General features: G+C 38.3%; 1 protein-coding gene across 1 annotated transcript in view; it reads left to right on the top strand.

Moving 5' to 3' along the window:
• Nucleotides 1–12,377, top strand: part of LOC127447240 (integrin beta-5-like) — a 59,179-nt gene that overhangs the window by 13,993 nt on the left and 32,809 nt on the right. The window contains exon 10 of the mRNA XM_051708959.1: nt 6,982–7,411. Within this exon, the coding sequence (XP_051564919.1) occupies nt 6,982–7,411 (430 nt within the window). The remainder of the gene's footprint in view (nt 1–6,981; nt 7,412–12,377) is intronic.

A 12,377-nucleotide genomic window follows, 5' to 3' on the forward strand; every position in this document is an offset into this window, starting at 1 on the left:
AAGGAGATTTTGGGCAGAATTTTTGTCTCAGTCACCATTCACTTTTATTGTATGGGGGGAAAAAAGATGCAATGAGAGTGAATATTCTCCCTAACATCTTTTGTGTTCCATGTGGGAAAGAAAGTCACACAGGTTTGAAATAACATGAGGGTGAGTAAATGATGACAAAGTTCTTGTTTTATCTTTTCATTTTTTTGTGAACTATTACTTAAGGGTTTTGTTGCAATTGATCTCAAACCTTAAAGTCATCTTGCATTGGACTGTATAAGGTCTCGATATTGCTTTAAATTTGCCTTGTTGTTGTTGTTGTTGGGTTTACAGCATAGTGTCACATTCCCTCATTTGCAAAATAGTTCTTCTGCCTAACATGCAGTCAGTTCAGTTGTATTTTTGCTACTGGCAGACCGTATCCATGTTAATACCTGCAGTTAGTATTATAGCATTCTTTCTGCATGCTCAGACACAGAGTCAGACTATGAAAACAAGCTCCACCCACTGATCCATTGTCGTCCTAGTCAGCACTTCTGCTGCTCTCAAAGAAAAGTCTCATCTATGCAATGATGGCTTGACTTTGTCACGTTTTTTTGCAGCCTCTGAATGCATGGTAAATATGCCAAGAAATAGATAAATCATGGATAATTACTAAATGTAAATTATTGACTATCCCTTCTTGAATAAATATTGATGCTTAGTTTGATAATTTTGCAGTATACAGTTTTGCCCAGTGAATTTGGATCTACATGCAATTCTTGATTTTTAGCATGTCTCATCCTTGCATAATGTCAATCTTTGCTGTTGCAGCCTGCCTTTCTTTAACCAATGGCATGTCCTCGTGACTCACATGTCCACTTAATCCAATTCTGCATTTCATTGCCTCATAAAGGAAATTCGGTAATGCTTTCTATGAAGCCCATATTTATAATGCATTGTAAAGTCATTATAATACATTAGTAATGTCTCATGATACACCTTATAAAATGTTATAACTTATAAATAATTGTAACCACAATAATAATACATTATAATACTTGCCTATTCATAGTTATACCTTAGAGTATAAAGCATTATAACACAAGCAACATCCAATTTTATCTGTAGAAGTTATAATGTATTCTATATATTTGTAAAATACGGTATATAATAATAATGCATATACTAGGTATGCTTTAAGTAAAGTGACAAAAGCAATGTCTTCTTATAAACATCCATAAGATATTTTTAAGTGGGTATAAGACATTACAAGTCATGCTGGAATTTATATACCTTACACATTCACAAAATACAAAATAGCACGCATTCAGTGTAAATTGAGATATTACGAAAAACACTTATAAAGCAACAAGGTTAAAATTGATCAGAAATAAAATAAAAATATATTTATGTTTATCAAACATGTAAAAAAAAAATCAAACTGATTCTATACTGGACTCTATTCTGTAAATTATAATGTTTGTGAATCTAATTTGGAGACTTATTTTATAAATAACTTCCATTATATTTCATTTGACTTGTATTGTATGTTACAAGTTTATGTTATGGCTGTGTATAAGAAGATACTGCTTTTGTAACTTAAAGCAGGCAAAGAGCACTTATAATCACATCATAAAGCTTTTTGACTGTTTACACTATACAGCACTTATACGATTAACTTTTATTAACTTCTGCTTGGATGTTACTTATAATGCATTATACTCTAAAGTATAACTATGAATAGGGAAGTCTTATAATGTATTATAACTGCAGTTATAATTATTTATGGGAAGTTATAACTTGTACTATGAGACAGTATAATGCATGTATAATACCTTTACAATGCATTATAAATATGGGCTTCACAGAAAGTGTTACTGGAAATTCTTCTGTACAGTCCCAGCTTTCGCTCATACCCTCCATCCTTGTCTGTCCATTACCCAACACTTTTTTCGGCATGATCTTGAGTGAAATTTGAGTTTGTAAATGCTGGCAAGTTTGTAACAAATTATTATGTTTGATCTCACGATACCATTCTGATGCTGAGAATATGATTGTAATAAGTCATTCTTAAGTATTGATATTACACATTATATTTCAAGGGTCATATCATGAGGAATAAAATTATCATTGATATTTTGAGAGTTCATTGAACTATGAAAACATACTGCAGGTTTGAGAACTTGAAAACATTTATTGAAACCAAATTGGCAAGTTTTGTAATCCGTGGGTTTCAAACATTAACATTTGTCCGCCCATATTTACACATCAGCGATGACTATTCGGTGTTCAGAAACTCGGCCTGCCCAGTTACGGTGAATTAAAGTTACGGAATAGCAAGTGCTGTTTCTCATTTCACATGCAAAAGTCATACTCCTAAAAGGCACAGCACCAAGATTATGTTGGAGAGGGAGAGTGGAAAATGGTCGTGAAAAACGAAGATGCTAACATTATAAAATGGACAGAAGGGGGGAAACTAAATGATACAACCCCTTTAAAAACTAGTTGACATGCAAGGATCTTACAGAGGCCATTTCCACATGTATAGTTAAAGTGAAAAAGTTAACTGGGACAGGAATAGACGGTTTTGAATATTTGATCAATTGTGTCCTACTTGACTGCATGAAACATCCTGCTGCTGCCAAGTCCCTTCTACAATATTTTCTATTTTTACACTCTAGGCCTATATATTCTATATATAAGGCAATTCCATAGTTGTAGATAGACCAGTGCAATTAAAATAAGAATAATCCCCCAATTGCCCTAAAACTAAGGACCTAACATGATAACCTGACATGTTCAACTTTTTGTTCAGTTTTAGGAGATATTTGAGCCTCCTGTCTAGGCCGTCAACATCAGAATGACCCATTCTCTATTCTCTATCCCTAAAAATCCACATATGAAGTTTGTTCACTTCTGAGAAATGGTTTGATAAACTGAGACATTAAGTGAGTTTCTGTGGTTCACCTTTTATAGAAAGCAATTTTGCATTGCATGTTACTTTAATCTGGTGCTGCCTTGTGAAAATCAAACTAGATCTCAGATTGAATACTAAATAATGGATTTACAGTATCTTCAAGCATTGAGTTTCAAAAGCGATCATGCCATAAATAAATACCATGTAGATCAAGTCTTAGCTAGTAAGGCGTGGGGGAAGCCTCTTATTTTTGGAATTCCTTAATCTGGGCACTCATCATCAGGGTGGAGTCAGTCTTTCATCTGGTCTTTATGGTCTATGATTAATCTGATAAGTATGATCTACATCAATTATTAAAGCTTTTGTTTTGTTTTTTGTTTTTAAGAGGGCCAAGAGAAGGCCATACATGTCACTAGGGGGTCACTGAGAGAATTCTTGCAAAATTGCCAAAAAAAAATATTTTCAAACACCTTTGTCGAACAGTCCCCCTGTCTACCGTTGATCAATCAAACAGGTAGTCCTGCTCCAAACTCATGCCATTGGTCAATTAAATTTTGTTGTGTCTGGCTGGATGGGCCACTCAAAACAAACAGAACTATTTTTTACAGTGTCAAAGTGTTTACAGTTTTCAAGGAAATCAACCTGTGAATGGTTTAATTTTAGTTGTCCCTAAAGAAGTTGGGATTGGAGAAAGTATTTTAACATCGAAAAGTTACACACTTCAGCTTTAAGACTTTTTGTTTAATGTATATCTGTCTGTCTGTCATCTGTCTGTTTGTTTTGATCTAGTTACCTGTAATCATTCTAACTGTTTCTCTTTGGTATTTTTTTCATTTAAGCTCTGATGGTGTTTTTAAAGATTTCCTGTTTTAGTGGCATACCCAAAATTAAAGGCTTATAACTGGAAGAAGAAAAAAGTTTTTGGTATCATTATAAAGAAAACTTTTGAAAAAATGTAATGATATATATTATGATCAATTCTGAGATTCTCACTTGTTCACACTTGTAGTTTGGTTCTCTTGGTCCTCTTGGTCCGGACCAAAAAAGAAAATGATACATTTAGTCCTGGTTCGCTTAGCATTCACACTGGCATTTTTAACACCGAACCTAAAGATGTAAAACAAAAGGCATCAGGAAAAAGTCACAACCTGATTGGACAGCTTTTATGACGTATATTTTGTGACGGAACTTGCAGAACATCCAAAACAATGCTGGCTGCTGGGCGAAATGCGCGCGTTAGATTTATATATGGTGGTATTTTTACCAGCTGAGAACAAACGAAGAGCTAATAAATTGTGTAAAGGAGTCAAAACAGCACCAGGAATTCCTCCGTTGCACACACAAACGAAGATATGCTGCAAGGATGGCTGACGGCAGTTCCGACGCCTGTACCGAACTGTAATGGGCAACATAGCTCCTATGATGAGAAGAACCAGGTATGCTTGAGGTCAGTATTAGGCAAATTACTTCCTGTTTTTGGTCCGTTTAGACATCTTTGGTCCATGTTGCGTTCATATATCAGTCGAACCGCACCAGAGTTCGTTTGGAAGCGGACCGAGACCGCACTATTTAGTGCGGTCTCGGTCCGCTTGTTTGGTGCTCACCAAGGTTCGGATGGCAGCGTTCACACTTGTTCAAATGAACCGCACTAACAGAGCAATCGCACCAGAGTTCGTTTTAATCGAACCAAACCTGCCAAGTGTGAACACATCCTTAGAAACTGCTGAAAAATCACACACAAAAAAAAACTTGTTTTCTTATTTTTCTGATTTGACCTTATATATCTCAGGGTGTAAATAAGCTAGCTCCGAAAAAACTGCTTTAGTCAAATACAACAATGACTAAAGGTATGTTCTCTCACCAAAGCTTGCAGGCATGAGTAACGGGATCTCATTCAGTTCCATTCTGTGTCATTTGAGCCATCGAGTCTGTGTCATGTACTTGGTATGTAATAACATATGTAATAACAGTGAATGATTCTTTCTGCCCATATTTGGATGACTTCCACCTCTGGTTGTAGTGATCTCAATCCTAATACGACTGGTTTAGCATTCCATGATGCTGGACAACATACTTCATAATTTCTGATGAAGTCATCTGATCCAGGAAAGCTTACGTGTTTTTAGCCAGGTAGCACATTATGTGCTGTGTGCACATTGTGCTTTGTGTTCATTTTATAGATAATCACCTTGTCTAGAGAATGGTATGTGATTTTTTTTTATTTTTTTAATTATTATTATTATTATTTTTTTTATGTTCTGTTTATTTTTCTTGAAGTTTTAAGTGAAAATGCGGCAAATAAGCATCCTGTTTACATGTAATATGTTTGTCAAAGATACACTATATTGCCAAAAGTATTCGCTCACCTGCCTTTAGACGCATATGAACTTAAGTGACATCCCATTCTTAATCCATAGGGTTTAATATGATGTCGGCCCACCCTTTGCAGCTATAACAGCTTCAACTATTATGGGAAGGCTTTCCACATGGTTTAGGAGTGTGTTTATGGGAATTTTTGACCATTCTTCCATAAGCGCATTTGTGAGGTCAGACACTGATGTTGGACGAGAAGACCTGGCTCGCAGTCTTTGCTCTAATTCATCCCAAAGGTGCTCTATCGGGTTGAGGTCAGGACTCTGTGCAGGCCAGTCAAGTTCTTCCACACCAAACTCGCTCATCCATGTCTTTATGGACCTTGCTTTGTGCACTGGTGCGCAGTCATGTTGGAACAGGAAGGGGCCATCCCCAAACTGTTCCCACAAAGTTGGGAGCATGGAATTGTCCAAAATCTCTTGGTATGCTGAAGCATTCAGAGTTCCTTTCACTGGAACTAAGGGGCCAAGCCCAGCTCCTGAAAAACAACCCCACACCATAATCCCCCTCCACCAAACTTCACAGTTGGCACAATGCAGTCAGACAAGTACCGTTCTCCCGTTAACCGCCAAACCCAGACTCGTCCATCAGATTGCCAGATGGAGAAGCGTGATTCGTCACTCCAGAGAACGCGTCTCCACTGCTCTAGAGTCCAGTGGCGGCGTGCTTTACACCACTGCATCCGACGCTTTGCATTGCACTTGGTGATGTATGGCTTGGATGCAGCTGCTCGGCCATGGAAACCCATTCCATGAAGCTCTCTACGCACTGTTCTTGAGCTAATCTGAAGGCCACATGAACTTTGGAGGTCTGTAGCGACTGACTCTGCAGAAAGTTGGCGACCTCTGCGCACTATGCGCCTCAGCATCCGCTGACCCCGCTCTGTCATTTTACGTGGCCTACCACTTCGTGGCTGAGTTGCTGTCATTCCCAATCGCTTCCACTTTGTTATAATACCACTGACAGTTGACTGTGGAATATTTAGTAGCGAGGAAATTTCACAACTGGACTTGTTGCACAAGTGGCATCCTATCACAGTACCACGCTGGAATTCACTGAGCTCCTGAGAGCGGCCCATTCTTTCACAAATGTTTGTAGAAGCAGTCTGCATGCCTAGGTGCTTCATTTTATACACCTGTGGCCATGGAAGTGATTGGAACACCTGAATTCAATTATTTGGATGGGTGAGCGAATACTTTTGGCAATATAGTGTATATACTTGGCTATTAATCGGGTATATTTGTTTTATATTTTTCTTGCCTGTGTTAATGTCATTCCTGTTGAAACAGGAAGTTGGGGTGGGGCATATCAAAAGGCTCTTACTTTTTTTGTTAAATAGCCACTATTTTTTAGTTTGTCACAGCCATGAAGCATGCTTTGCTACTTGCTATCAGATGTAGGTTGTATCAGGGGAGGAACATTCTCATGCTAGAGAACATTTTATTGGAAAAAAATCAGTGATTGACTAATCAATATTTTGCAGCCTATAAGAGAAACAATGTCAATTTAAAATTGGGTTTATCTGCTAAAAATTAATTCTGTCAAATTTTAGGAGAACACAAGCTCAAAAGCTAATACACATTTTGATTTTATGGGGTCTTCAAGATTAAAGGAAAAAAAAAAATAGCCCAGTATTTGACTCTGTTTCTCAAACTGAACTGACCTTTATAATAATTTGTGTATTTTTTTTTTTAATAAAATTGAGTTGTCTTTTCTTTCAGGTCTCCTTCAACATAACTGTGGACACTCGAGGATGCCCTCCAAAAGGTACCAGGAAGAGTTTTACCATCAGGCCAGTTGGCTTCAAAGATCATCTAGAGGTTTCCGTGGATTATCGCTGTGATTGTGGCTGCACGCATTACACAAAGACCAACAGTAGCCTCTGCAATTCTGCCGGCACCTACACCTGCGGGATGTGCCGCTGTGAGCCTGGATACCTGGGAGCCCGCTGTGAATGTGAGGAGGGCGAGGTGGACCACCAGCACCTCAGTGCCTGCAGAGAGGCCGAGGGCAAGCAGCTGTGCAGCGGCCGCGGAGAATGCAGCTGCAACCAGTGTCTGTGCTACGAGTCAGAATTTGGCAAAATCTACGGTCCCTTCTGCGAATGTGACGACTTCTCCTGTGCCCGGCACAAGGGTGTACTGTGCTCAGGTAAGACAAACCCACAGAACCTGAGATTAGATGGAAGATTTGAATTGCCGCAAAGTGAATGTTTGATTTGGTTGCCACCTTTCATATTTGAAAGATTTATTTCAGAATCAGAATTTTTACACTTTGATAGAACATTGCCGTTTTGAGCTTATTTTATTGCTGTTAAGTAGATATTCTGAAAAATGGATCTTAAACAGAGTTGACACCATATTTAATTTGACATGAATGAAAATGATACTGTACTGTCTCAAGCTCGTTGGTGATGTCTAATTTTCACAACCCATTCTGCAAAAATTCTGCTCTTTACTTCATTAAGCCTCATGTTGTTCCAAACACACATGACTTTCTTTATTACGTGAAACACAAAAGAAGATGTTAGGCAGAGCGCTAGGGACTGACAGCCTCAGTCACCATTCAATTTCATTATGAAAGTGAGTGGTGACTGAGGCTGTCATTCTGCCTAATATCTCCTTTTGTGTTCCACGGAAGAAAGTCCTACAGGTTTTGAACAAGATGAGGGTGAGTAAATGATAGAATTTTCATTTTTGCAAATACTAACACTTTAAAATCAGTATAAAGCCCTGTTTCACTAAGTGTGAAAGTCTGTTATGGTCCATGCCCTAGTTTTTCAGCATGCAGTTGTAGAGCAATTGTCTCAAGGCAATTGGTACATCCGTATTTGGCTTGCCAATAGGCCTCTTAGGATGCCACATTTGTGCATGTACACATTTTTGATCAGTTCTTGCTGGAGAGCTGCTGGCTGGCACCCCATCCCTCCCTCTCCACTCCCTCTCAACTCCCTCTCACTTTCCACATCCATCCCTGCCATGCCACAGTGAGAGCTTTGTAACAAGCTGCATTTTGTTTATCTATGAACACAATGGCTGGTCTAAGAGTGATAAAGCTCTGTTTTTCTTTAGTCAGCAGGAACTGCCGGTTCAGCACAAAATGAACATTTGTTGTGATTGGCCAGCCAGTAGGCCTCTGGACTTTGAGAGCAATATTTACAGTGGTAGAGCTCAGAATATGCTATCTCAGCCATGGAAAACAATTCTCATCTGCAGTAATGAGATCTTAATGTATCTGAGCAATTATGCTCTTTCGCACAACTTGTGTGTGCCTCATGTCAGTCAAAATTTTACTGTATAAGGATGTGTTATTGTTCATATGTGTTGAATCTTTGCACAATAGTATTCCATAAGCAAAGCAGTATGTTAAAACTATTGAACTGTTTTTGGCCCCTAGTAAACATGGGCTTTGTAGTGCTGTTTTACACATCTGCTGCTGATTTTGCTTCCCACCGCTCAATAACACCAAGAGCTAGAAATAGTGTGACTTTCTGTTCCAGACTCAAAAATGTTGAGTGTGGAATGTTTTTTTTTTTTTTTTAAATCTTCAACTTTATTGTTGAGGTTAGTACAGGCCTAGTCAATTAATATGCTATATGTGATAATTTGTTCTTACTGGCGTTTGGCACTATGAAAATTGCAAGCAACAGTGGGAAAATGTTTAAATGTTAAGTTGTGTGGAACTAGAATGAAAATCTACCACAAACGTTTTTCTGGCTCATGATTTCACATTATTTGTCCAACTGATTAAGGCCCCGATATACTTCATACAAAATCGTAGAACGAACGGATGTGATGTCATTTAGAACAAAATCTGTTCAAAACTAAGGTGTTTTCGAGTTCGTTTATATTTGTTTTAATTAGTCTACAAAAGGAATCAAATCTACTCCGATACTCTCAAGTGCCCATTCACTCATGTGCCATCAGCAGCGAAAGCCATTCACACATCTGCCCAAAGTAAGATGAGCCTCTTTTTTCATCATTCTTTTGTCAGTATTCTGCCAAATAACACTCTTTTATACACCCATCTTTTCAGTAGTATCCTTCAGTAATATTTTTCTCATAGAATGTCATTGATAACTAATTTTAATGTCATATTAGTTTAGTTTATATTAGTTTATATTGGCATCCTCATGTTTAAATGTACCTCTTATTGCCTCACCCTTCAGCGTGGCCGATGTCTAAAATATTCACAAACAGAATGTTGTTGTTCAGCTGTTTCAAACTTAATTTTACCTCCTGAATGAAGAAAAATTTCTCCCTAAAGCCCAAAGTATACTACGGTCAGATGCGTAAAAGTAATTTTTCCAACAATTGTTTACAGACAGATTGTTTCACTTTTAATTGACTATATCAGAATTCCAGTGGATCAGAAGTTTACATACACTAAGTTAACTGTGCCTTTAAGCAGCTTGAAAAATTCCAGAAAATGGTGTCAAGCCTTTAGGCAATTAGCCAATTAGCTTCTGATAGGCTAATTGGAGTCAATTGGAGGTGGACCTATAGATGTATTTTAAGGCCTACCTTCAAACTCCAGTGCCTCTTTGCTTGACATCATGGGAAAATCAAAAGAAAGCAGCCAAGACCCCAGAAAAACAATTGTGGACCTCCACAAGTCTGGTTCATCCTTGGGAGCAATTTCCAAACACCTGAAGGTACCATGTTCATCTGTACAAATAATAGTACTCAAGTTTACACACCATGGGATCCTATATCAACATAACCTGAAAGGCTGCTCAGCAAGGAAGAAGCCACTGCTCCAAAACTGCCATAAAAAAGCCAGACTACAGTTTGCAAGTGCACATGGGGACAAAGATCTTACTTTTTGGAGAAATGTCCTCTGGTCTGATCAAAACCAAATTTGAACAAAAATGGAACTGTTTGGCCATAATGACCATCGTTATGTTTGGAGCAAAAAGGGTGAGGCTTACAAGCCGAAGAACACCATCCCAACCGTGAAGCATGAGGGTGGCAGCATCATGTTGTGGGGTGCTTTGCTGCAGGAGGGACTGGTGCACTTCACAAAATAGATGGCATCATGAGGAAGGAAAATTATGTGGGTATATTGAAGCAACATCTCAAGACATTAGCCATGAAGTTAAAGCTCGGTCGCAAATGGCTCTTCCAAATGGAAAATGACCCCAAGCATACCTCCAAAGTTGTGGCAAAATGGCTTAAGGTCAACAAAGTCAAGGTATTGGAGTGGCCATCACAAAGCCCTGACCTCAGTCCGATAGAAAGTTTGTGAGCAGAACTGAAAAAGCGTTTGCGAGCAAGGAGGCCTACAAACCTGACTCAGTTACACCAGTTCTGTCTGGAGGAATGTGCCAAAATTCCAGCAACTTATTGTGAGAAGCTTGTGGAAGGCTTTCCAAAACGTTTGACCCAAGTTAAACAATTTAAAGGCAATGCTACCAAATACTAACAAATTGTATGTAAACTTCTGACCCACTGGGAATATGATGAAAGGAATAAAAGCTGAAATATATAATTCTCTCTACTATTATTCTGACATTTCACATTCATAAAATAAAGTAGTGATCCTAAATGACCTAAGACAGGGAAAGTTTTGTACGATTAAATGTCATGAATTGCGAAAAACTGAGTTTAAATGTATTTGGCTAAGGTGTATGTAAACTTCTTCAACTGTATATAGAATCATTCATTGGTTTTCAAACTAATGTGAGAGATGTCTAGAGTGATGTATTTTTATCAAAAAATTGCAGGTTACAATGTTTGCAGGCTTTCCAAGCAATTTTCTTAGACACCTAGTAATTTTTGGAGCTGTTTTAGATATTTTCAGATGGTACTCAGTATTAAGAGCATGGAACAGATTAGATGGTGTATGTTGTTGAATACCTAGTTTCAGCCTCAGACGGCATGCCCACAGTCTGTGTACTAACCGTCTGACGCTTATAGCACACAAAATTGGAAACGCTTTCTCAGTCCAGTCAGTCCAAATCTGATTGCCGGACTTCTACGGGATTTCCGAGAGCCTAGTTTGCGCTGGTACAGGTGGAAGCACGAGTTGAGTGCACAAGGTTTTGCCCAAGTTTGCTAGGGTCGTCACATCAACTCTTTTACAGATATTCAGCATTTGGTTTGAGGCACGTAGCAGAAAGTAAAGTGGATATCCATGAGCAGAGCTGTATATTCTGCTTTGTTTACTTATGTCTGTGAAATACTCTGTAATGAGGTTCTGTGTTGTACTTACAATCCGTACACATTTTCTGCTACTTTCCCATGTGTTTTCTGTGCAATCGCTAGCAGAGACTCATGCGCAATTATATAAATTATTTATTTTGCCATGCCGATCTTTTATTATGATATGAGCCGTCTCCGATAACCCCGCCCCTAAACATCACGTAATGACAAACCCGACTGTGACTGGTCACTTACATGTCAGTTAGATGGCTTTTCCTGCCTAAGTGGGTGGTTCTTTGCCAGTGTTGGCTGCGAAAGACCCCAGACCTTTGCTGTTTAAGTCAATAGTCTGGCTACTCAAGACTATTGAATACTAAACATCTTCAAACAAACAGAAAAAGCCTACAGCACTTTATCAGGATGTTAAAATGAAGTGATTGGATATAAACACTTCCAGTCAAAGACCATAAAGACTTGAATTTCTCTGGTGTATCTTGATGAGAGCAATTCTCACGTGTTGTTGGACACTCTTACAAAAAGAGCTGTCAAGAAAATAGGACTAGGGTTCATTATTTGATTATATTTTATTTGTATTTTTTTTTTTTTTTTTTTTTTTTTTGTGGCACAAGCACATTAGCCTGCAGGATTGCTTTGTAAAAATGAACGTTTGGTGAGGGTATCCAGGAGTTCAAAAATCTCCAGTACCTCTCATGGGGTGCATTTTAAGAAAATTTGGTCACTCAAAATGCAAGAATATTCTAATTATTTTTGTATGATGGAGCTAATAGTCTGTTTAGTCTGCCTACATTAAATGGATTCTTTTGCTTGTAGTTAAGAAACCATTGGAGTTTGATGGACTCTGATTCAATCTCTCAGATGTAGTCTCTGAAAAGCAACCTTCAATGCAGTAGGAAAATGAAAGGTTCAGTTGAACAAACCCAGTCTAGATAGAAAGTAGATCCTCTGGGAGCCTC

This window comes from Myxocyprinus asiaticus, chromosome 10, assembly GCF_019703515.2.
Source record: "Myxocyprinus asiaticus isolate MX2 ecotype Aquarium Trade chromosome 10, UBuf_Myxa_2, whole genome shotgun sequence".
In the NCBI taxonomy this organism is placed as follows: Eukaryota; Metazoa; Chordata; class Actinopteri; order Cypriniformes; family Catostomidae; genus Myxocyprinus; species Myxocyprinus asiaticus.